Below are 26,900 nucleotides of genomic sequence, written 5' to 3' on the forward strand. Positions count from 1 at the left end.
TGATTGGGGGGTGGGGGGTCCAGGTTTAACATACTTGGATTTGGTCGTCATGGGTAGCTTCCTGGGGGAAGGAGTGTCTACCACTGACCAAGGGTGGGGAATTGTGGGATAATTTTAGGGTTTTATTTCTCCCACATAATGAGAATTGCTTCGGCAACTCAAAGGAGTCTGGGCTGAGGTTTCCTGGACTTTTCTTCATGGCCACCCTCTGACCCCAAGATGACCACCAGAGCCCCACCCAATCAAGAAGAGGAGAATGGGATGGGGAAGGGTCAGCTCAGTCATCCATTTTGAAGGAGCATTGTGGTTGCCCCTGCCCTCACAACTCCTGCTTACATTTTATTGGTCAGAATTGTGTCACATGACTGCCATAGCTGCAAGGGAGTCTACAACATGGTGTAGCTTGGAACACGTCCATCTCAAATCAGGTTCTTTCTGCCTTTACAAAATAACCCCTCCTCTGCAACTCTCTCCCTCCAGGACCGGACGCAACTCTCTCCCACGCTACCAAAAAGCCCACTTGAGGCAGCACAAGCTCCAGGGCCTTAGGCCCTCACAAAACATTTGGCAAAGTCTGGACATTCAGGTCAAAAATCTGACACACCCCCCACGCAGTAAAAACACAAAATCACGTCCCAGGTGGGGATAAGGTAAGGAAGAGGTGCAGCAGGATGCACGGGGCACACAGCGGGGGTCAGCGCTCACAGCGCACCCCAAGAAGACCTCCTTTGCGCACACTTGCCTGGCGGGCAGTGACCCAGCACTCACCCCGGGGCGGGGGACAGGGGTGAGCCGGCGGAGGGGTCCAAGGGCGGCTGGCTGCGCATGCGCACTCCCTCCCCGCCCATCCCCACCTCGCCCCATACCCCCAGCTGGGACCAACGTCTCATTCCCTGTCAGTCCTGTCAGAGCAGCAGAGGGTTCGGGTCCCAGCGCCACCGGCCTTCCCGGGACACAGGTGAGCCGGGCCGCCCAGGCCCCCCAGCACCGACCTGAGAGGTCCTTCCACTTAGGGCTGTGGGGGTATGGCCGAGGTCGGGTGTTGGGGACCCTGTCTCCTTCCATCCTCAGGGGCCAGCAACCCTGGACCGCCTTTGTAAGGACGGGCCTGGGTGAGGGTGTGGGCGCCGAGCGGGGAGCCGGGAGCTGAGCGGGGAGGTCCAGGCCGAGCACAGGGTCACGGCTTTGGGGTGAAACTGGGGGTCCCCCCTCCCAGCCCCACGCTGGCCAGCCACCCGGGCTTAGGGGATACGTGTATGGGGCCCGGGCCAGCCTGGAAGGAGGTGGGACTGTGCTTGGGGGGGCGCCCCCTGCTCCCCTCAGGTCAGGGAGGTGACACAAAGGAAGGGGTACGGGTGTGGGGGAGAGGCCCCCGACAGTACTCCACTGGCACTTGGCACTGCGGTGCTTCCGTATTCCCGTGTCGCCCTGCCATGGGCTGTGTGACCTCGGGCCAGTCACCGCGGCTCACTTCCCCGAGCCTCACGGCTCCTTGTTGACGAAGCAGCCATGGCACCGTCGGCCTAGCGCCCCGCCAGGTGTCGGGAGGTCGGCCGGCGTTCCGCTGCCAGTGTCCGGTGCTCTCGGTGTCAGCCCCAGCGACCCCCCGCCCAGAGCGAGGGCCCCCTCACCAGGCCCTGCCTCGGGTGACGGCACCCACCTCTCCAGTCGCCTGGACTCCCTCCCCTTCTTCCCAGTCCCTCAGCAAATCTTGTCAGGCCTGCCTTCGGAACATCTCTGAATCCCGCCCGGCTTGTCCAGATCCCCCACTGCTGGCCCGCACTACTGCCCTGGCCTCCTTGCTGCCCCCCTCCCCTCAGCTCTGTCCTCTGCTTACATCTCCTCATCATGGCCCCCTTCTTCCTGGGCGAGCACATTCCACAACTCTTTTCAGGGATCCTCTCTGGGCTGAGGGCCCCACAGCTAGATCCCCACCTGGGACCTAGCCCCCCAGCCCTGACCCCCGGATCCCAAACTCCACAGAACTCCCCCTCCACCCCTACCCCCTGTGGATCCCTCAAACCCACCACCTGCCCCCCAGCTGCCACTGTCCCAGGGCTTCCTGGGATACTTGGGGCCGCAGCCATTATGATGCATTTCCTGAGGCCACACACCGAACCAAGACCAGGATGTGTATTGAATGGGTTAATGGTGACTTAGTATTAATAGTGAACGCTAATTGAGTACCTGCTGTGTGCCCATCCTCTTCTAACTACATGGTAATTTACTTGCTTATCTTGTTTATTGTCTCTTTCTCGCTTTCAGAATCTAACCCTCCCAAGGGCAGGGACTTTATTTTGTTCTCAGCCATATCCCCGCCCTCCACCCCACCCCCCATCCCCGCACCCATCACAATGCCTGGCACGCAGGAATGTCCTCGAATTAATGAATGAAAATTAAGTTATAATAGAAATACCTAACATTAACCAAGCACCTTCTGCCCGCTTATCACCTATTGCTGAAACATTTTGTACTGATTTATCTTTGTTGTTGTCTGTCTTCCTGACTAGAATGTCACGTTCATGAGGGCCAGGGGTTTCTTAATCTGTTTTTTCCCCACCTCTTTGTCCTTGCCCCACAGTAGGTTCTCAACAGCTGTATGTTGAATAAGTAATAAAGACTAAATTCCAATGACAATGGCTAACAGACCTCATCATTTGCTTACCTATTTGGTTTATTGTCTCCATCTTTTAAAACGTAAACTCCTGGGGGCAGGAATGTTGCTCGGCACAAACTATGACTAGCAGTGTGCCAGGTTGGGGTCCAATGGTGACACAATCCGAAACCAAAACCGACGAAATCCCTGCCCTCCCTCCGGAATGGGGAGGGACTGCTAATGGGCAGGGGGTGTCTTTTCCGGGTGGCTGGAAATGTTCTAAAATTAGACTATGGCGATGGTCACAACAACTCTGTGAATGTACTAAAAAACATTGAATTGTACACTTTAGCTAGGTTAACTTTACGGTATATAAATTAATTAAGCTGTTTTTAAAATCTCACAGCGTTTATGTTGTAAAAGGGAGTGAGAGAGAATAAACAACATAAATAATGTATTGTAGTATATTAGGTGATTAGCACACACTGGGCACTCAGTAAATGTTGATTCGATGACACCCAGCTGTCCCCTTGCCCCTAAATGGTCTCACCTAACCTCCAAACCCCCCACCCCCATTGTCTTTCTTCTCTTTCCACCTGCAGGGCCTGCTGTCCACATCTCTTCCCTGAGCTGCCCACTTGGGGCCATGGCGCTGCCAACAAAGCCTAGCATGATTGATCTGGGCCTGGGCACCTGGAGCCCTAGCTCCCAGGAGCAGAGCCACAGGGCTCGGGCACCCTCCAGGGGTGTTGGCAAGCAGCTGCCTGAGTACAAGGCCGTGGTAGTGGGCGCGAGTGGCGTGGGAAAGAGCGCGCTGACCATCCAGCTGAACCACCAGTGCTTCGTGGAAGACCACGACCCTACCATCCAGGATTCCTACTGGAAGGAGATGGCCCTGGACCACGGAGGCTGCATTCTGAATGTGCTGGACACGGCGGGGCAGGCCACTCATCGGGCCCTGCGTGACCAGTGTGTGGCGATTGGGGATGGTGTGCTGGGTGTCTTTGCCCTCGATGACCCCTCGTCTCTAGCCCAGCTGCAGCAGATGCGAGCCACCTGGGGCCCGCACCACACCCAGCCCCTCGTCCTTGTGGGAAACAAGTGTGACCTTGTGACCACCACCGGAGATGCTCGTGCTGCTGCTGCAGCCCTCGCAAAGAGCTGGGGGGCCCCTTTTGTGGAGACCTCAGCCAAGACACGCCAAGGTGTGGAGGAGGCCTTCTCCCTGCTCATCCATGAGATCCAAAGAGTCCGGGAGGCCATGGCAAAGGAGGCCATGGCAGGGCCAGGTGGAGATAAGGGCCGGCACCAGAAGGCCATGTGCCGCTGTGGCTGCTCCGTGGCCTGAAGTTCTTGGTCTAGAAAAGTGGACCCTCCCCCAGACCAGGGTGGTGGTTCCTTCACTTGAGACCCGCCCCCCCCGCCCGCCCCCCCCACCCCGCTCCCCGACCCCAGCAACTAGCTGTGTGGGACACTGTCAGTGTACTGGGGATAGATGGACCCTTCTCCTGGGGAGGTTTTCTTTTGGTGATGGGCTTTTTGGCAATGTGGGGCCGTAGCGTTGGTTATATATTATGTCAAGTTGATTTTGTGCAAAATTAAATAGTGTTCTTAGGTTTCAAACCTGCCTCCATGCCAAGTGTTATGTGGGTGGGAATGAGACTGGGGAGAATGTTACTTGAATTGTGAGAATTATTTCATTCAAGAAATGTGGGGGAGACCCCTGTGTACCAGGCCCTGCTTTGGGTACAAAAGATATAGAGGCAAGCAAGACACTAAAAATCCCTGCACTTGTAGATATAACATAAGGCTATGTATTAAAGGCGGGCAAAGGAATAGAGTGACAGGGAGGTCAAGGAAAGCCTTACTGAGTAGGTGACATTTGGGCAAAAACTTGTGGATAACTAGGGACAGAGGGAATAGCCAGTGCACAGGCCATGACCACAAACCAGTTACCACGCCAACTCCCAATACCTTCAGGGCTGGGGTAAGAGTACAGATAGAGTGGCTTCTATACTATATAACTAAACATTACATATCAAACTAACAAAATACATCCTATCCTCCTACCTTGACTAATGCACTTTCTCAAGGCCCAGAGAGTTCCATGCCAGGAGGTGATGGTGTTGGGAGGGCTGACCCCTGGCCGGGAGTGGCAGCCCACTCTGTTTCTCTTCCTGCTGGTAGCCCCTCCCCATATCAGGAGGCAGGGGCTCATGTGTGCAAGTGGCCGTGCCAGCACCGCCCAAGCTCTACTCACATGCCGCACAAACAGCCACCCCTTGACCACCACTTGGTCCCCAGGAGGATGGACCCCCAGAAGATGCCGCTGAAAGTGGCTTCAAAGCCTTCTGGGCTCCCCATTCCCAAGCGAGGCCTAGAAACCGCACAGAATCTGGGTGGGCACTGCCACTGTCCATATGGATATCTCCCCAGTGAGGAGAGGCGAAGACTGAGGCAGGGGTTGTCTCAAAAGTGCAGGATGGAGGGCAGGGGCCCCTTTTCCCTCGTCTGAGGGCAGCAATCTCCACCCAGTCCACCGTCCCCCTAGACACTGCCACTCAAACAAGCACATAGTTGCTTCAGATCATATTTATTGTGAGGTCAGGGGTGGGGATCTTGGGGTTCCAGGGCAGCAACAGTGGCTGTCGGGGTGTCAGGGGCGGGGCGGTCCTGGGCCGCCGGAGTACGCGCAGCATCCAGGCGCAGGATCCAGGCGGTGCTCAGGGCAGGAGGCGGCGCGCTGGGGCCTGGGGTGCGGGGGTCTCCAGACGCTTTACGCGCAGCAGGGCCCCCAGCACGCCCTCAGGGGGGACCTCAGGGCCCAGGTCCTGGTCAGCGGCTCGGCGGAGGCGACGCGGGGCAGCCACAGCTTCGGGGTCTGCGCTTCCCGCGAGGATCCGCCCCAACAAATACCTGCAGGGGAGCAGAGCGGAATGCAGTGAGGACGTGTCCGTGCGTCAACGCCCCGGCCCTAGGACCTGGACAGCGCCGCTACCCAGGACCGCCTGGGGACCTGGCAGCCTCCTCCCACCCAGGCATCCCACTGCTTCCTGGAGACAGATGTCTCCGCCTTCCATCCCTGAAACTATAGTTTCCCCCCCTCCCATTCGGACGAAGGAAGCCGGCCAGGCATCTCTGCCTCCACACCCTAGGTCCAGGACTAGAAAATTCCCTCCCAGGCTTCCAGGACCTAGGTGTTCGCATCTCCACCCCGTGAAGCAGGCCCCCGCCGCTCCTCGCCCTCCTCCTCCCGGGATATAGGCGCCCTCCCCCGCCCCGACCACCCCTTGTGGGGGGGACCTCAGCAGCTCCGGATCCAGGTCCGGCGTCTCGTCGCCGGCGTCCTCGGCATCTGGGCCCGTGGGGCCGTCGTCGTAGACTGGGGGCCGGGGTCTGAGTGCCGGGGCGGGGGCAGGGGCGGGAACAAGCTGGGCTGCGAGGGCGGCGGGGTCCAGGCGGGCGCGGAGCAGGGCTCGGGCGAGCTGCGCGGCTGGCGCGTCGGGGTCGTCCTCCAGGCCCAGCGCCGGGTCGTTGGTGCGGGGTGCGCCCCAGACGCGCAGCAGCTGCGCCAGGGCGCGCGCTTGCTGATCCTCAGCCTCTTGCGCCTCAGCCCGCGCCCGCTCCTGCCGTTCGGCCTCCAGCAGGTGCGCCAGCGCCCGCGCCAGCTCCTGCACAGCCCCCGCCGCCTCTCCTCGAGTCGCTGCCCGGCGGAAGCGGCGGGGAGCGCTGGCCTCAGCCTTGGGCGGAGAGGCTGCGCCCAGGCTGCGGGGCTCCTGCGGGAAGACAGGTGGGGAGCGAGAGGTCGTCAGCGCCCGTCAGGCCAGGGACCCCCAACCCAGGGGACTCCGTGGATCTCAAATATCCCTACATGCCAACATGCCAACAAAGGCGCTGTGGCCCCTCAAATATGAGTAGACACCCCTAAGGTCAATGGAGACCCCCAAATATCTCTGGACACTCTTAGGACCACCAAAGACCCCTAGATTCACCACCCCTAACGATTTCCTAGTGACTCAGAACTTGCCCCAGGGCTGTTGAAGACCAGGGTTTTGTGGGGTTTTTTTCCGGTACGCGGGCCTCTCACTGTTGTGGCCTCTCCCGTTGCGAAGCACAGGCTCCAGACGCGCAGGCTCAGCTGCCATGGCTCACGGGCCCAGCCGCTCCGCGGCATGTGGGATCTTCCCGGACCAGGGCACGAACCCGTGTCCCCTGCATCGGCAGGCGGACGCTCAACCGCTGCGCCACCAGGGAAGCCCAAGACCAGGGTTTTTTTGTTTGTTTGTTTGTTTCATAGGAGTAGCGATGGTAGATATGACAGCTATGGATTTTTCTATATCAATGCTGTGGACAACAGGAACCTGTATTTGCATTTTATAGATTCCTATTGTCCACTTGTTTTACCCAAAAGGTAGCAGACTGTTCTGCACCTTGCTTTTTGGAATCTATATTTAGATCAGTACCTTAAGAGCATCCTTTCTCTCTTCCTTCCTTTCTTCTGTATTGATTCTCTTTTGTATGGATGTATAATAGTTTATTTAACCACCCCAATTGATGAACATTTAGGGTGTTTCCAATCTTTTGCTATTCTCATAAATAATGTTGGGATGAATAACCGTGTCCATATATCATTTGGCATGTGTGCAAGTCTATCTGTAAAATAAATTACCCAGTGACTAATTTTCAGTTCAGGCAGTTTTGAAACAATTTCAATAAGTTTAAAGAAATAAAAGACTATCAAAAGTATGAGAGAGAGGGCTTCCCTGGTGGCGCAGTGGTTGAGAGTCCGCCTGCCAATGCAGGGGACACGGGTTCGTGCCCTGGTCCGGGAAGATCCCACATGCGGCGGAGCGGCTGGGCCCGTGAGCCATGGCCGCTGAGCATGCGCGTCCGGAGTCTGTGCTCCGCAACGGGAGAGGCCACAACAGTGAGAGGCCCCCGTACCGCAAAAAAAAAAAAAGTATGAGAGAGGAACTAATGACCATTAAAATAACCATGAAGATTTGAAAAAGAAACATCTAGAACATCTAGAAAAATACTTTTAATGAAATCAAAAATTAAATGGGCAAGTTAAACCGCAGATTCGATTGCAGCGGAAGGAATAGGATTGAACAGAGCTTGGAAACAGATCCACACACACTGACACTTGCTACGACAGAGGAGACACTGCAGAGCAGTGGGGACAGGACCAACTTCTTCAATAAACTATGCAGGAAGAACAAGTGATCCAAATTTGGGAACAATGGAAAGGAAAAGACAAATAAACTTAACTACATTCAAATTAAGGATTTCTTTTTATCCCAAGACATCCTAAAAAGAACGAAAAGTAAAACCAGAGTGGGAGAAGATGCTTGTAGCAGTCAGTAAAGGATTAATGTCCAATAAACAGAGAATGCCTAAAAAGCAGTACGAGAAAAGCAAACTAATATAAAAATAGGCAAAATTGATGATCAAGTATTTCACAAAAGAGGAACCAAAAACAGTTACTAGGGCTTCCCTGGTGACGCAGTGGTTGAGAATCTGCCTGCCAATGCAGGGGACAGGGGTTCGAGCCCTGGTCTGGGAGGATCCCACATGCCGCGGAGCAACTGGGCCTGTGAGCCACAACTACTGAGCCTGCGCGTCTGGAGCCTGTGCTCCGCAACAAGAGAGGCCGCGATAGTGAGAGGCCCGCGCACCGCGATGAAGAGTGGCCCCTGCTCACCGCAACTAGCGAAAGCCCTCGCACAGAAACGAAGACCCAACACAGCCAAAAATAAATAAATAAATAAATTTTAAAGAAAAAAACCAAAAAAAGTTACTAAACAAATGAAAAATAGTGAACCTCATTAGTAATCAGGAAAAATGCAAATTAAAACACCAGTGAGATACACTATGCAGAATACGTCCAAAAGATTGCCAAAATTAAAGTCTGATAATGTCAAATGTTGACATGGATATAGAAAAAATGGAAGCTCTTATACATTGCTTCTGGGAACTCAATTGTTAAGATAACTTTGAGGAACAATTTGGCAATGTCTTAAAAGATGCACATATCCTACGCCCCACTCCTGGGTGTTACACCTCAGACTAGCTTTTGCACATATACTGCTGGACACAAGTGTATGAAGAACTACAGCAGCACTGTTTGTAATAACATAAAAGGGAAGGGAGGGAAAAAAAAGAAAGAAAAGCTGGAAACAACCCAAATGTTGTTGCTGACGTATTGAGAATGTATCTATAAACCATGATATACTCATGGGATAAAATATTATGCAGCATGGGCTTCCCTGGTGGCGCAGTGGTTGAGAGTCCGCCTGCCGATGCAGGGGACACGGGTTCGTGCCCTGGTCCGGGAAGATTCCACATGCCGCAGAGCGGCTGGGCCCGTGAGCCATGGCCGCTGAGCCTGCGCATCCGGAGCCTGTGCTCCACAATGGGAGAGGCCACAACAGTGAGAGGCCTGCGTACCGTAAAAAAAAAAAAAAAAAAAATATGCAGCAATAAAAATAAATGAATTATAGCCACATACTTCAATGCAATGAATCTCACAACCAATGTAGAGGAAAAAAAAAAAAAAGCAAGTTACAGAATTCCACTGCAGACTGCCTGCGACTACTAGACGCCCTGATGACTTCCTAGTGACCTCTAGTGACTACCAGGAGCCACACACCCAGTATGATTCCATTTCTGTGAGGAAAAACTAGACAAGATATTGTTTAGCGATACATACATATGTGATAAGCTGCAAACAAAAGTAAGGGATCAATTAACAGAAAATACAGGATAATTATGGAGGAGAGGGGCTGCCTTAGGGAGAGGCACCCAGGGGCTTCTAACGATTGGTCATGCTCGATTTCTTAAGCTGAGTAATGGGTACACAAGAGGGTTATCATTATTTCTTACATTGTATATACATATGTTTAAATGTATTATGTCATATATAAAAATATTTAATTAAGAAAAACACCATCCTTGACACAGACAGCCTTGAACTCTTCATGAAGAGGATGTACTCCAAGTGCCCTTGATGCCCACCACCCCTCAGACACCCCGGGGAATCACACACAGTCATGGCCTCACACACACTCATTTGGACTGACAGGCCTTGAGATGTCACATATGCAACTCAACACTGCCACATCCACACGCAAGGAACTGCACATGTTCATGCACACTGATGCTCACGCGGTTACAATCGCCAAGCCATCCAGATGCAAGAACAAGCACCACCCTTAAAGACATAACGCAGCACAGAAAGAGACATCATGGCTCCTCTCCCCACAATGACACAGCTCCACAAAGAAGCAGGGAGGAACAGCCTCGTGAACACACATACAAAATCCTAGTCACTCAGTTCAACAGAACCAAAATGGGATATGCACTCAGGGGTGCAAAGACCACTCTCTCCCAAACAAAAACAAGATCACACAGACACACAGAAAGACACGCCCATAAGTCACGCCATTACCATAGAATTCACAAGCACAGAGTGTCACTGAGAAAAGTCACACGCAGAAGCATCACACCCTGCACACCCAGACCCACACTGGCACCTTTGTATGGACGCTCGGAAGCCCTTACATGAAAAGACGCACACAGGGAGAGCACACCCTCACGTCCCCATCATCACATCATGCGCACACAAACCATGCGCACACAAACCGATGCCCCTGCCTTAAATCGCGCTAGTCCCATGGACAGCGCCACAGGCGGCGGGCGGGCCAAGCCCGGGCGGACCAGCAGAGTGCGGTGGCCCGACTAGCCCCGCACACTGCCACCCGCACACCCAAGAGACCAACCCCGGCATGGCCTGGGTACAGACTGGCGTCTGGACCCCCGGCCACCCGGGCCAATCTCTCCGCACGTCCCGGGAGCAGGACCAGCGAGAAGAGGAGCCAGAGGCCGGGCACCGACCCTCGCTGGTAGCATCCTCCACCCCACCGCCACCCCGCGCCCGACCCGGGTCGCACCTTTACCGGCCTTGCGCAGAGCGCGGGGGGCGGCTCGAGTAGGCCCAAAAGCAGCAGCACCAAAAGGCCGACGCCCCCGGCCCGCGGCCCGCGGAGCAGCGGCGACCCCGCCATGCTGCCCCAGCGAGCCGGGCTCCGGACGGGCGGACTGGCTGGCAAGTGCGCAGTGCCTGGGCTAGCGGGACACGGATGCGGTGCTCTGCGGCTGCGCACGCCGGGGAACCGTGCCCACCCCCTCCCGCCACCCTACGCAGGCGCAGCCTAGGAGCTCCCGCAGCCCCTCCATCCCGCCCGTTGCCATGGAGATGCCCAAGGGGCAAGGTGGCGAGCTGGAGACTGCGATGGCGGTTACCATGGCGGTCGGAGGGCAGTTGCCAGGGCAACAGACCTTGCTGTCGCCTCAGCAGACAGGCAGGAAAAAATGACGCAGTGGAGGGGAATGAGGGTCTGGTGTTCGCCTCTCCCTCCTTGGGGAGGAGATATATGACTTTGTTCATTGGATAAACAGTTACGGATGCCCTATGGACCAGGGCCTTTACAGGGTGATGAGTTCATTCCAGGTGATGTGACCATACATAGGTCAGTTCACCATTCTAATGTGCAGCCCCTTACCTGCATAAAGGGGTTACTGGTAGCTGCTTCCCAGAGTGGCTTTGAAGGTTTAATGACATTCAGCAGGAGCTCAATAAAAGTTCCTTTCTATCCTCTCCTTGTCTGTTTGCCAGTATCTTCATCTCTCCATGGCTTTGTGTTTCTCTTTCTGACCCTATGTGTCCATAGCTCTCTCTGTCTTCCCCTCCCATCTGTCTCTCCCTGCCTCTGATTCTTTCTCTCCCTTCATCTCCACAACACTCCTCCCGTCTGTCTTTATTTTGTTGTCTGTATCTACTTGTTTTTCCGTAGATATATAGATAGATACATTGATAGATTTTACTCATATATTGTTCCAAAAGGATTTCAAGCATCAAAAGGATTCGAAGTATTTCTTCGCATTCCTTCATCAAAGGAAACAAAACTTTGGTAAAATTTGTGTATCCATAGGGGGAAAAATGTTAGGAAGGGCATGTCAGTGGTATGGAAGGGCATGTCACTGGGGGCAGGGAGAGATAACTGATGGTTTGTCACGTTCTCCTTTACACTTTTCTCAGTTGTCTGGGAAAAAAAGATTCAATGAATAGGTATTACTATTATAATCAGATAAAAATAAAGATATTTTCATTTTGGTTGGAATTAAAACAAAGTATGATAACATGACATCAATCAAAAGTGAGGAAAAGAAAGATCCATTTATGTTGTCAATATATATAATCCATTTATTCTAACTGCCTCTATCTCCTCAGTATTACAAACAACTTTACAGTGAAAATCCTTATACACATCCCCTTTGGACCTGAAGAGTATATACCCAGGGATGATGTATTGGACATGCAATTAAGATGACTCCCATGATCCTTGCCTTCTGATGTTCACATCCTTGGGTAATCCCCTCCCTTTGAGTGTGTGTGTGTGTGTGTGTGTGTGTGTCCAAAGGTGACCAGATGTACATGATTACATGTAGATAATTATGTTAAAAATGAGGTTGAAATGATCAACTTGTGAGGCAACTCCCACTCCCTTGCTGGCTTTAATGAAACAAGTGGCCACTTTGGGGAACCTCACATAGCAAGAAACAGAGGGTGGCCTTTAGGAGCCTAGGGTGGCCTCCAGCTGACTGCCAGCAAGAAATTGAAGCCTTCAGTCCTATGACTTCAAGGAATTGAATTCTGCCAACAACCTGAGTGAGCTTGGAAACAGATCCTTCCCCAGTCGAGCATCAGATGAGATTGCAGCCCTGGTAAACACCTTCATTTCAATCTTGTGAGACCCTAAGCAGAGAAACAAGTTAAGCCACACCCTGACTCCTGACCCACAGAAACTGTGAGTTAATGTTTTTTCAAGTTAAGAAGCTTATGGTAATATTGTTACACAGCAATAGAAAACTAGTATAAATGGGATAATAAGACTTCTATAGAGGGCCTTCCCTAGTGGTCCAGTGGTTAAGACTCCATGCTTCCAATGCAGGGGGCACGGGTTCGATCCCTGGTTGGGGAACTAAGATCCCACATGCTGCACAATGTGGCCAAAACAAAAAGACTTCTATAGAGAAAATGTTAAACTTCACTAATAGTTATAAAAGATGATCTGAATAAATGAAGACACATGAAGACACATTTCATGCTCTTGGATGAGACTATTTCATATTATAAATATTTCAATTATATCCAAATTAATATATAATTTCAATATAATCTTAATTTAAATCCCAGCTGAATATTTTAAAGAAAATCAATAAAACATTTCAAAATGTATATAAAGAGTCCACACAAAGCTTATACATGAATGTTCAAAGCAGCATTTTTCACAATAGCCCCCAAATAGAAACAACTCAAATGTCTACCAACTGATGAATGGACAGACAAAATGAGGTACATCCATACAATGGAATATTACTTGTCCATAAAAAGAAATGAAGTACTGATATGTGCTACAATATGGATTAAACTTGAAAATATGCCAGGTGAAAAAAGCCAGACACAAAAAGTCACATATTGCATGATTCCGTTTATGTGAAATGCCCAGATTAGGCAAATCCATGGAGATAGAAAGTTAATTCGTGGTTGCCAGGGGTTGAGGGGAGAAGAGAACGGAATGGCAGTGGCTGCAGGGGGCAGTTACTGCAAATAAGTACAGCGTGTCTTTTTGAGGTGATGAAAATGTTTTGGTGTTAAATAGTGGTGATGGCTGAATATACTAAAAACCATGGAATTGTACACTTTTATTTTTTTAGGGCAATATATGACTTATCTTCATTTCAAGTAAAGATATCTTTATCTAACAATTAACAATGTCCTTTTATTCAAAAGTACCTTTAAAATACCATTTAGTCCCAACGACAATTTCTTGAGATGGAATTGTTCTCTTTACAGATGAAGACATTAATGCTCTGAGAGAATATATTGAATTGTACACTTTCAAATGATGAACTTTATGGTATGTGAATTATATGTCAATAAATAAGTACCTATATAAAAGAATGAAGGTCTGTGAAGAGCTAAATTAATTCTGAAAAAGAGAAGTAAAGAAGGTAGACTTTACTCACCAGGTATTAGGATGTGTTCTAAGGCCAGAAAGGTAGATGGTGCTTGGAAAACTGGAAGAAAATAAGCTGGAACCCTACCTCACACCATATACAAACAGTAACTCCAGACGGGTTAAAGACCTTCATGTAAAAGGAAACACTATAAATTAATAGAAAAAAATAGCCTATGTGACCTTGATATGGGGAGGGACTTCCTGAACAAAACTTCAAAAGCACAAACCACAAGGAAGAATGTTAATGACAGTATACACATCAAAATTTACAATTTCTGGGGAATTTCCTGGTGGTACAGTTTAGGACTCCCTGCTTCCACTGCAGGGGGCATGAGTTCAATCCCTGGTCGGTGAACTAAGATCCCACAAGCCACACGGCACGGCCAAAAAAAATTTACAATTTCTGTTTAATGAAAGATCCTATACACAAAGTTAACAGACATAACAGCAGATATCTACTTGCTATGGCTGAAATTACCAGAGGTTAAACATCTGGAATATAAAGGTGCTTTGGGAAATCATCAAGATAAAGACAGGAACCCCAAAGAAAAATGGACAAAGGATAGGAACAGACAGATCACAAAAGAGGAAACCCATGGGGTTATCAGGCATATGAAGACATGCTCAATTTTACTAATGATTAGAGAAGTGCAAATTTTAGAAGAAACAGTGAAATATTACTTTACACCCATCATATTTGCAAAAATTAGAAAACCGAGTCACACGAAGTGCTGGCAGTCATGTGGGGATACAAGAACCTTCACGTACTGTTGGTGAGAGTCTGGGCTTGAGCAGCCATTCTGGACAGTTGTCTGGCAGCACTCAACCAAATTTAGCCTCTACACCAGAGTTGTCAAGTACCCAAGAGGGTCTACCACCCATAGTGAAGGGGGGCTGGGAAAATTTCCCCTGAGAAAGGGTATCTATGCTGAGAACTAAATGTCCAGGAGGAGTTACCCAGGAAGTTGGGTATAAGGGAAAAGCATTTCAGGCAGAGGGAACTGCACAAGAAAAGGATCTAAGGTGAGAAGCAGCATGGCACATTCATGGCACATAAAATAAGGCCAGTGAGCCTGGAGCACAGCAGGGACATGTTCTGATTTGCTGTACTTTAAAGCCTTCTGGGAGAGTGTAGCAAATTGGTCTAATGAGCACACACATCTGTTGATACCTCCCTTCCTTCCCCCAATTCTCCCAAAGCAACCCCAAAAATACCCTGAAAAGAAAATCTTCAGTGGTGCCTTTCTTTCTTTCCTTCTTTCTCTGTTTCATTCATTCTTTCTTTAATTTTTAGTTTACATTGAACTATAGTTGATTTACAATGCTGTTTTAGTTTCTGGTGTACAGCAAAGTGATTCAGTCATATATATATATATATATATATATGTATGTATGTATATATATATATATATATATATATATATATATATATATTCTTTTTCCAATTCTTTTCCCATTTAGGTTATTACAGAATATTGAGCAGAGTTCCCTGTGCTATACAGTAGGTTCTTGTCGATTACCTATTTAAAATATAGTAGTGTGTATATGTCAATCCCAAACTCCCAATTTATCCCTCCTCCCCCCAATCTTTCCCCTTTGGTAACCGTAAGTTTGTTTTCTAAGTCTGTGAGTCTATTTCTGTTTTGTAAATATGTTCATTTGTATCATTTTTTTTAGATTCCACATATAAGTGATATCATATGATATTTGTCTTTCTCTGTCTGACTTACTTCACTTGTATAATAATCTCCAGGTCCATCCATGTTGCCAGTGGTGCTTTTCAAGGGAGCCATCAGGGGACCGAATATTCTCTAGGAGACTACAGATGGAGTCAAGCCATATGGAAAAGAGAGCTAAGGGAACCACAATCTAAATACAAGGGGCAAGGATGGACTTTTGCAGAAGTCCACCCTGAGTGGAAGCAGACTGTGTGGCTTCAGGCTGGATCACTTAATTGCCAGTATGAGCTCCTCCAGAGCTCTGTCATTCTAATTCCTTTATTTAAAAAATATGTATATTTATTTATTTAGGCTGTGCCGGGTCTTAGTTGCAGCATGCATGCAGGACGTAGTTCCCTGACCAGGGATCAAAGCCAGGGCCCCTGCATTGGAAGCATGGAGTCTTACCCACTGGACCACCAGGGAAGTCCCTCTAATTCCTTTAAATAGCCTGTATTCACTGTAAGTCCCAAATTCACATCTCTAGCCTGGGCCTCTCCAGATTCAAAATCCAACTGCCTCCTCAACATTTCCACTTTGGTGTTTCATAGGCATCTCAATGCTAACTTCCCCAAAATCGAACTATTGAGTCACTGCCTCCAAGGCCTGTCCTTCCACGACAAAGACAAAAACAAAACAAACAAAAACTCTATTCCTCTCTCAGTCTCCCCTATCTCTGTAAATGGTCCCTCATTCACCCAGCTTCTCAGGTCAAAAACCATAAAGCATCCTTCTTTTTTACACTTTTATTGGAGTATAGTTGATTTACAGTGTTGTGTTAGTTTCAAGTGTACAGCAAAGTGAATCAGTATATATATATATATTTTTTATATATAGTAATGTGTATATGTTAATCCCAGTCTCCTAATTTATCACCTCCCCCCATGTTTCCCCTTTGGTAACCGTAAGTTTGATTTTGAGATCTGTGAGTCGGTTTCTGTTTTGTAAAACGTTCATTTGTATCATTTTTAAATTAGATTCCACATAAAAGTGATATCAGGGGCTTCCCTGGTGGTGCAGTGGTTAAGAATCCACCTGCCAATGCAGGGAACATGGGTTCGAGCCCTGGTCTGGGAAGATCCCACATGCCACGGAGCAACTAAGCCCGTGCGCCACAACTACTGAGTGCGCCACAACTACTGAGCCTGTGAGCCACAACTACTGAAGCCCACGTGCCTAGAGCCCATGCTCCGCAACAAGAGAAGCCACCGCAATGAGAAGCCCGCGCACCGCAATGAAGAGTAGCCCCCGCTCGCCGCAACTAGAGAAAGCCCGTGCGCAGCAATGAAGACCCAACGCAGCCAAAAATAAATAAATAAATAAATATTTTTAAAAAAGTGATATCATATGATATTTGTCTTTGACTTACTTCACTTAGTATGATAATCTCTAGGTCCATCCATGTCGCTGCAAATGGCATTATTTCATTCTTTTAAAAACCATAAAGCATCCTTGATGCCTCTTTTTCTCACCCCCACATCTAGTCTCTGAGGAAGTCCTTTTGGCTCCACCTTCAAAATAGATCCATAATCCAATCCCTTCTCATTCCCTCCACTGCCAGCACTGTCATCAGTCATTTGGACCCTTGCAGTAGCTCCCTCACTAGTCTCCCTGCTTCTTTCCTTGCCTCCTTACAGTTTCTTTTCCTCATAGCAGCCAGAGGTATCCTACTCTAACTCAAGTAATTTCTCTTATGTACTCAGAATTCCCTCCTGGCTCCCATCAGAATAAAAGCTAAAGTCCACGGTCCCACATAAAGCCTATGGTCCACGAGGCCCTGTGAGATCTAGTCCTTGTTACCTCTCTGACCTCCCATCCTACCACTGTCCCCCTCACTCTCTCTGCACCTGCACTGGTCTCCTTTCTGCTCTTCATACATGCTGAGTGTGCTCACAACTTCAGGCTCTTCACTATTTGCTATTCTCTTTGCATGTGCCTTGTTCCCTCATTTCATCCTGGTCTGTTTAGATATCGCCCCTTCAGAGAGGCCTTCCTTGATATTTCTACCTCAAGTTTTCTGTCTCTAGAGTCTGCTTTATTTTACACTGTAGCACTTAACACTTCCCTTCATCATATTACCTCTATAATGCTTTATATATACCGTCTCCCCAACTACAGTGCAAGTTTCATGGGGATAGAGTCTTCAATCTCTTCACCATTGCATCCCCACACCTGGAATATAGTAAGAATTCAATAAGTATGTTTAAAGCATTGAGTTAATTTAAGAATAACCAATAATACAAAACGTAAGGACTAAGAACAAATGGAACAGGAAAAGAATGAGAGGAAACAAAAGTAATCAAAGGAGTATGGAATCTTCTTAAATATTGATGATACTACACTCGCAAAATAAGAATGGGCCATGAGAGGGGGCAAGGAGCATTGGAAAATCTTTGTATCTTTCTCTCACTTTGTCTGTGAACCTAAAGCTGCTCTAAAAAAGTATAGTCTTGGACTTCCCTGGTGGCATAGTGGTTAAGAATCCTCCTGCCAGGACACGGGTTCGAGCCCTGGTCTGGGAAGATCCCACATGACGCGGAGCAACTAGGCCCGTGAGCCACAACTACTGACCCTGCGCGTCTGGAGCCTGTGCTCCACAACAAGAGAGGCCGCGACAGTGAGAGGCCCGCGCACTGCGATGAAGAGTGGCCACCACTCGCCGCAACTAGAGAAAGCCCTTGCACAGAAACGAAGACCCAACACAGCCAAAAATAAATAAATAAATAAATAAATTTATTTTTTAAAAAAGAATCCTCCTGACAACGCAGGGGACACGAGTTCCAGCCCTGGTCCAGGAAGATCCCACATGCTGCGGAGCAACTAAGCCCGTGCACCACAACTACGGAGCCTGCGCTCTACAGCCCGCGAGCCACAACTACTGAGCCTGCGTGCCACAACTACTGAAGCCCGTGCGCCTAGAGCCCGTGCTCCATGACAAGAGAAGCCACTGCAATGAGAAGCCCACGCACCGCAACGAAGAGTGGCCCCCACTCGCCGCAACTACAGCAAAGCCCGCGTGCAGCAACGAAGACCCAACGCAGCAAAAAAAAAAAAAAAAAAGTATAGTCTTGGGACTTCCCTGGTGGTCCAGTGGCTAAGACTTTGCGCTCCCAATGTAGGGGGCCTAGGTTCAATCTCTGGTCAGGGAACTAGATCCCACATGCCGCAACTAAGAGTTTGCATGCTGCAAGGAAGATCCCGCACACAGCAACCAAGATCCGTGCCACAACTAAGACCTGGCACAGCCAAATAAATATTAAAAATTTTAAAAGTATAGCCTTTTTTTTTCTTTGCTGCACCACAGAGCTTGCGGGATTTTAATTTCCCGACCAGGGTTTGAACCTGGGCCCTGGCAGTGAAAGAGCCGAGTCCCAATCACTGGACCACCAGGGAATTCCCAAAAGTATAGTCTTTAAAAAGAAAAAAAGAGGCTGCTATGAAAAGAGCAATCAGCAGACACAGGGCTGAATAAATAGAATGGCCATAACTGAAAACAGAATTAGTAATTCGAAAAATAATTTTGAAAAAGTCTTTCAAGTATGAGGATCCAAAAAGACCAAGAGATAGACAATGGAAAAGGGAAGTTAAGGGCTATGAAATATTGATGCTGAAAATTCAACATGCATCCTCCTTTCCTCAGTGCATTTGCAAATGCTATACTTATTTAGAATCAGCTGCTCCCTTGAGCACCTTGTATAAATATCAGCCTTGTCCTCCAGACATTACTCTCTAACATTACACCCTGTTCATTCCCTTTATTGCATTTAGTGCAACCTGTATTTATATATTTGTGGGTTGTCTACCTCCTTCCCCCATTAGAATGAAAGTTCTATAAATAAGAGCAGGGGGAATTCCCTGGTAGTCCAGTGGTTAGGACTCAGCTCTCTCACTGCTGTGGCCCGGGTTCAACCCCTGGTTAGGGAAATAAGATCCCAAAAGCCATGCAGCTCAGCCATAAATAATAAATAAATAAATAGCAGGTATGCCATCTGTAATGGTCATGGCTGCATCCCCCTGTCACTATGTCCAACATAAAGTATGCATGTTGTATTTGATTAATTAATTGATTGATTGATCCTGGAGAAATTTAGAACTCCAAAGGTAAAGAAGAAGCTTCAAAAGATGTAAAATAGGTCACATAAAATATTACAGGAGTATCGGAATTTTCTCAGTCAGCATAGTACTCTAACACAATGGTGCAATATCTTAAAAGCTATGAGAGGCAATTTTTAAGCTAAAACTCTTTACTCAGTCAACCTAGTATTCAAGTATGAGGGCAAAATAAAGATCTTTTAGGGTATCTACAATTTTGATTATTATGTACAAACCATCTCTGAAAGAATTGCAAAAGCGTGAACTGAAAGAAAAAAAAAACAAACAATGACAAGAAACTTCCCAATTTGGTGAAAAACAGGAATCTATACATCTAAGAGCTCAACAAACACCAAGTAGGATAAACTAAAGGAGATCCATATCTATACGCATAGTAGTCAAACTGTTGAAAGCTAAAGACAGAGAAAATCTTGAAAGCAACATGAGAAAAATGACTCATCATGTACAAGTGTATCACAAGAAGATTAACATCTGACTTCTCAACAGAAACCATAGAGACCAGGAGGCAGGGAGGTGACATATTCAAAGTGCTTAAAGAGGGAATTCCCTGGTGATCCAGTGGTTAGGACTCTGTGCTTTCACTGGCAAGGCCCCGGGTCCAATCCCTGGAATGACTGTCAACCACAAATTCTATATCCAGAAAAGATACCCTTTAAAAATAAAGGAGTAGATTTATGTTATATGTATTTTACCACAAGTTAAAAATTTTTTAAATAAATTTATTTATTTATTTATTTTGGCTGCGTTGGGTTTTCATTGCTGGGCGCGGGCTTTCTCCAGTTGTGGCGAGCGGGGGCTACTCTTCGTTGCGGTGCACAGGCTTCTTATTGCGGTGGCTTCTTTTGTTGCAGAGCGTGGGCTCTAGGCACACGGGCTTCAGCAGTTGTGGCATGCAGGCTCAGTAGTTGTGGCTTTTGGGCTCTAGAGCACAGGCTCAGTAGTTGTGACGCATGGGCTTAGTTGCTCCGCGGCATGTTGCATCTTCCCGGACCAGGGCTCGAACCCATGTTCCCTGCATTGGCAGGCAGATTCTTAACCACTGCGCCACCAGGGAAGTCCCAATTTTTAAAAAAATTTTTAAATGAGGGAGAAAGTGACAACATTTTGTTTAGTAAACAAAAACATCACTAAACAGACCCACAAGAAATACTAAAGAGAGTCCTTCAAGCTGAATTGAAAGGACACCAGGGGACTTCCCTGGTGGTCCAGTGGTTAGGACTCTGCCCTTCCACTGCAGGGGACACGGTTCAATCCCTGGTTGGGGAACTAAGATCCTGCAGGCACTGGCGCAGCAAAAAAAAAAGAAAGGACACCAGGTAGTCACTCGAATCTGCATGAAGAAAAAACAAAGAACACTGCTAAAGGTAACTACAGAGGTAAATATAAAAGACAGTATAAATATGTATTTTTTAACTCTTTTCTTCTGTTATCTGATTTAGATGACAAATACATAAAGCAATAATTATAAAACTGTTGATGGACTTATAATGTATAAAGATGTAATTTACCTAATGATAATAGGGCAAAGGAGGAGAAAAGGAACAGAGCTATATTGGAGCAAAGTCTCTGTATGTTATTGAAATTAATGAATAATAATTTAAATTAATTATTAATTACTCAATAATTTGAAAACTTCCCAAAGAGATGCCCAGATCAAGATGACTTCACTGGCGAATTCTACCAAGCATTTAAAGAAGAATTAATAGCAAATTTTCACAAACTCTTCCCCAAAATTGAAGAGGAGAGAATATTTTTCAAGTCATTCTATGAGGCCAAAAGCAAAACCAGACAAAGGCAACCCTACAAAAGTACAGACCAATATCTCTTATGAATGTAAACTCAAAACTCCTCTTCAAAATTCTAGCAAACTAGGGGTGGTGGTGTGATGAATTGCGAGATTGGGATTGACATGTATACACTGATGTGTATAAAATGGATGACTAATAAGAACCTGCTGTATAAAAAAATAAATAAAATTAAATTCAAGAAAAACATTCTAGCAAACTAAAGCCAACAACATATAAAAAGGATTATACACCATGACCAAGTGGGATTTATCCTGGGAATGTAAGGTTGCTTAATATCTGAAATCAATTAATGTAGTAGGCCATAACAATAGAATAAAGTACAAGAACCACACGATCAACTCAACAGAAGCAGGAAAAGCATCTGACAAAATTCAACACCCCTTCATATGTTTTTATCGTGAATCAACATATCATCAACAACCTAGGAGTAGAAGAAAACTTCCTCGACATGATAAAGGACAAAAATCCCACAGCTAATATCACACTTCTTTTTTTTTGTCACAAGAAACTGATCTTTACTCAACAAAGTTCTACACAAGTGGAATCTCATGCCACCTCGGTGCCAATCCCCAGCACAACACAGTGACAAGTGGACAGACCCTGGAGGAAGTGGGGGGAGGGACGTGGGAATGAGAAGGACTGCAGATCCAGGCCAGTCTGGGTCCGCAGCCCTGGGCAGGGGAAAAGGTTGAGAAGCTGAAACTTCATTGTGCAAAAATCAACCAAAAATATTTTTAAAATTAAATAGTTTCTTTAAAAAAGAAAGAAGAAAAGGAAAGATAACTAGAACGCCTTTCCTGAAGGTGGTTGGAGCCACCCATCCTGGATGGAAAAGGGGTTACCAATCCCATCAGACAGTCAATCCATCCACATACCCCAAGACCCAGCAGAGAATGCTCCAAAGAACCTAACGTCATACTTAATGGTGAAAGACTGAAAGCTTTTCCCCCAAGGATCAGGATTAAGACAAAGATGTTCGCTTTACCACTTCTATTTAACATTGTGCTGAAGGTGCTAGCCAGGGCAATTAGGCAAGAAAGGGAGATAAAAGGGATTCATATTGGAAAGGCAGAAGTGAAATCACTTCTGTTCGCAAATGACATGATCTTGTACATGGATAATCTTAAAGAATCCACAAGAGGGCTTCCCTGGTGGCGCAGTGGTTGAGAGTCCGCCTACTGATGCAGGAGACATGGGTTCGTGCCCCGGTCCGGGAAGATCCCACATGCTGCGGAGCGGCTGGGCCCATGAGCCATGGCCACTGAGCCTGCGCGTCTGGAGCCTGTGCTCCGCAATGGGAGAGGCCACAGCAGTGAGAGGCCTGCGAACCGCAAAAAAAAAAAAAAAAAAAAAAAGGGTTGAGGTAAACTTAACGTTATGTGTACCTCAGTCTGGTCTTTGTGTCCCTGAGAATTGCTTTGTTTAGTTTCATCTGCCCAGAATCAGGAGGGTTTTTATTCCTGGCCCAATAGCAGTGATGACTGGCCTTTGGCCAAAATCTGGAGACACCAAGTCACACAAGCACCACCCTTCTGAAACACTGCAGTTCTCAGGAGGACTTCTCAGTCTAAAACCGTGCCCCTTGCAGGCCAAGCACTTGCTTCCTTCATGTTTTCTCACTGTAATGTCAACACATTATCTCTCTAAGTGGCAATTTTCACCAGGGAAATTTTGGAATTGAAATAACCACTTTGAGAAACTTTTGCCATGAACAAGATTGTCCATTTGAGAGATTCCTTACAACAAAAAGGGTAGAAAAACCACACGAAGAGCTTGTTTTATTTTTTTTAATATTTATTTATTTATTTATTTGGCTGCACCAGGTCTTAGTTGCGGTACTCAGGATCTTTGTTGAGGCCTGCAGGATCTTTAGTTGCGGCATGTGGGATCTAGTTCCCTGACCAGGGATGGAACCCCGGCCCCCTGCATTGCGAGCCCTGAGTCTTAACCGCTGGTCCACCAGAGGAGTCCCGAGCTTGCTTGTTTTATCTGTCTCAAGGAGAGAGATCATTTTGTTTAACATAGGAGACACCCTCCTCTTCATTTCTGTATTTGGGGATTAAGAAGTGCTGATTTTTTAATAGTATGCCTTGATAAAACTGTCAAGGGCCTGAATTATTGTTTAAATCAGCTGTAATAACTCTCTTTTGAGTATGTTTATGTCAAATCGCATTTTCCTGCAGCCAAAATTCTTCCCTTCTCCTTTCATAGGGAAATGTAACTAGCCTTTTACAGTGATAATTTCATATTCATCTGAAGCCACTACAAAACCCTTATCAAAATGGACAACAAATGAAGGAATTTCTATATAGCTTTCCATTACTTGTGTAAACAAAGAATGCTGCCTACCATTCCAGTTCTACGAGGATTAAGTCATTAGCCGTTGCAATCACTCACCTACGAGTATACCCTGAAAGGAATTCAGGGGGAAACATTCTATGTTTTGGATATATGGGCCCCTAGGTAGTTAAGATGCATATCTAAAGAAGAATTTCAATGACCCCAGATTCTTGCATCTTCCCATATATAGATAAGCACTAAAATCCTTAACTGAGATATGGGGTGTGTGTGTGTGTGTGTGTGTGTGTGTGTGTGTGTGTGTGTGTGTGTGTGTGTGTGTGTGTGTGTGTGTGTGTGTGTGTGTGTGAGAGAGAGAGAGAGAGAGATATGGAGTGTGTGTGTGTGTGTGTGTGTGTGTGTGTGTGAGAGAGAGAGAGATATGGAGTGTGTGTGTGTGTGTGTGTGTGTGTGTGTGTGTGTGTGTGTGATTAACAGTAATCTTTTGCCAAGATGCATGCTTGAGTACATGTATTTCCCAGCCAAAAAAATTATACATTTACTAGTCCCTCCCCTACCTCTTTGAAGCAGTTCCCAGTTCTCGGAAACACTGAATAAAACTCAACTGACAGCTCTTATGTTGTGTGTGTTTTCTCCAATTGACACTTGAGATCACTATAAGAAGAGTGGAGGTTAACAAAAATGCTTCATGATAATAGCCCCAATAGCAGAGAAAAATTGGCCTTGACACTGAACCAACATTGATGGGGTAACTTTAAGGGTCTTGCTGAGATGGTTCCCTTGCATGTCACACCTCATAACAATCATGACAAAGACTGAAAAGGTAGGGTGTGGATAGAAACCAATAGCTCGAGGCCCTTTTGAACACCTCCAAAGGGCTATGAGCAAGTTCTGGCTGTGGTTTATTTTCCAGGTGAACTGAGTTTTTCCTACTGGTCAGAGAGTTATCACTGTAAAGGTAGGGAAACTGCTTGCCTTTGTATTCCCAACTCAACTTACCTCTCCAGTAGCAGGGACAGGCATTGCACTTATTTAAAGAACTCTGTTATTTAAAAACTCTGTAAAGTTTTAACTTCCTCAGAAACTCTACAGCCATTATCACCTATAATCTTCAGAAAAAGTGGAGAGACCTAATGGAATTTGGAAAGTAAAATCAACAAACTTCTAACCCTAACCCTCAAACTTCCAGGGACTAAAGTATTGCCATTAGCCTTGATGGCAATAAGCTCTAACCCCTCTGGGGACCACCTATAGTTAGCTACTTCTGAGTTAATAACAGACTACCCTAAGTGTTTTGTAATTGCACCTCAAATCCTAGATTCTACCCTCTTACAGGCCAATATGACTTCATACTACTAGAGACTCGTGTGATGCCTCCAGATGTCCCCATAACAGGTTCAAGCTGCATTTCCAAAAAAGTCTGTATGATCAAAGGGAAAGCTGCCCTTGAGCCTCAGCGGAAAAGACCTTATTAATAGGCTTCAAACTGAGGATTCTTAGGAATTCTCCAGAAGCTGATGACTGCAGACTTGGATGGCTTCTGCTCAAGGTGACAGAACAAGATTAATTTTCTGATTCTTCAGCACCTTTTTTTCTTTTTACTTCACTATTAATCTTGACTATTACTGTACCTTGACACCTTCTAGTAACCAAGTAAAATATCTCTCACCCTGTTACTTTTGACCTGCTATGGATTCCCTCTGTCACTTAGGGGAAAAACGAAACTGTCTTGTGTGTTTTCTCAGACTACAGCTACTATGAATTTGATTGCTGGATCTCGATCTCTCTCTCTCACTCTCTCTCTCATGCAGACTCACACGCCTACCTCAAACTGACAAAAATGCAATAGCTCTTCTTTTAAATACCTCAGAAGGTAGCTTTCTTTCTATAGGTCCTCTCACATTTCCCTTAAAAAAAAAATCCCAAACCTCGATCTTGTAAAAATTGGCTGTTGGCCTCAGAGAATGCTTCTGCTGAAGTCACTGCAACCCTATCAGCAAGACCCAGCCCATCAGGAATGGGAGCTAACAGTTGGGGCAGTTTGTTCTCTTCAAACACACTTTAGCCTGTTTTGCTGCTACTGTTTAACTCCACTCAAGAAATCCACTCTAGAGGACTTCCTTGGTGGTGCAATGGTTAAGAATCCGCCTTCCAATGCAGGGGACACAGGTTCGAGCCCTGGTCCGGGAAGATCTCACATGTCGAGGAGCAACTAAGCCCGTGCGCCACAACTACTGAGCCTGCACTCCAGAGCCTGCAAGCCACAACTACTGAAGCCTGCGTGCCACAACTACTGAAGCCCGTGCACCTAGAGCCCATGCTCCACAACAAGAGAAGCCACCGCAATGAGAAGCCCACGCACTGCAATAAAAAGTAGACCCCGCTCGCCGCAAATAGAGAAAGCCTGCACACAGCAACAAAGACCCAACACAGCCAAAAATAAATAAATAAAAATAAATAAATTTATAAAAAAAATAGTTCACACCATCCATGAAAACCTTCAAGTAACACCCATAATTAGGATGGATAATGTGTTGTCCCGGAAATCATGTTGCAAGTGACCTCTGAAACTCTATACACCGTAAATAAGACTATAAATCCCAGCTTTGCCATTTTCAGGCAGTATAACCATGGGCAAGTTGCTTTACCTTTTTGTGCTTTCAGTTTCCTCATATGTATAATGAGCGTAAGGAAAGGAAGGTTCCTCTGTCACCTCCGAAGTGATCACTGGCATATCCGAAGTGATCACAGGCTTGCAGGTAATCTGATGACACTGCAGATCCCCTGGAGATGGCCCCGATCGGTCAGTTCCAGAGGTTGGCCCTAAATGGGCTCCTTGAGATGGTTGCCAGGTCCCAACATCAGAGCGTAGATCTCTAAAGGTGTATCCCTGGGGAAGGCAGCCCTCCCACCCCCCTGGAGGACCTGGGATGGTAGGGGTGGAGCTATGAGGGCTGTCCTGCCCAGCCAGGTCCTGTTATCCAACTGCCACTAAGAGAACAGGGGAAATGAGAACACTCAGACCAGCAACTCAGAGTAAGGTATGCACCCAACTCTTCTGTCTTACTTTCTCTCTCTCTCCCACTTCTCTTTTTCTTTCTCTGCCCCTCAGCTTCTCTCTTTTTTTCTTTGCTATCTCTGTCTCTCCCAATATGTCTCTATCTCCTCACTTTCATTCCCTCTTTTCCCTTTTTTTTAATGTGTACTGCTTTTTCTCTTGGTATCTGTTTCTCTGCATCTCCATTTCTCCTTTGATGTCTCTGTAAACTGGCTATCTGTCTCT

At 47.1% G+C, this 26,900-nt stretch overlaps 2 protein-coding genes across 2 annotated transcripts; one reads left to right on the top strand and one right to left on the bottom strand.

The window, feature by feature from the left end:
* Positions 1 to 3,242: 3,242 nt before the first annotated feature.
* On the top strand, positions 3,243 to 3,944 carry ERAS (ES cell expressed Ras; the record flags this gene model as incomplete). Its single annotated transcript, XM_082864325.1, has 1 exon — positions 3,243 to 3,944. The coding sequence occupies one exon, from the start codon at positions 3,243 to 3,245 to the stop codon at positions 3,942 to 3,944; it is 702 nt and encodes a 233-aa protein (XP_082720451.1).
* Positions 3,945 to 5,204: 1,260 nt separating this feature from the next.
* PCSK1N (proprotein convertase subtilisin/kexin type 1 inhibitor) lies at positions 5,205 to 10,723 on the bottom strand. Its single transcript, XM_082864662.1, has 3 exons — positions 10,549 to 10,723; positions 5,900 to 6,372; positions 5,205 to 5,512 (listed from the first exon to the last, which is right to left on the bottom strand). The coding sequence occupies exons 1-3, from the start codon at positions 10,660 to 10,662 to the stop codon at positions 5,320 to 5,322; spliced, it is 780 nt and encodes a 259-aa protein (XP_082720788.1). The 5' UTR covers positions 10,663 to 10,723; the 3' UTR covers positions 5,205 to 5,319.
* Positions 10,724 to 26,900: the final 16,177 nt, after the last annotated feature.

Source organism: Leucopleurus acutus (assembly GCF_964270905.1).
Source record: "Leucopleurus acutus genome assembly, chromosome: X".
In the NCBI taxonomy this organism is placed as follows: domain Eukaryota; kingdom Metazoa; phylum Chordata; class Mammalia; order Artiodactyla; family Delphinidae; genus Leucopleurus; species Leucopleurus acutus.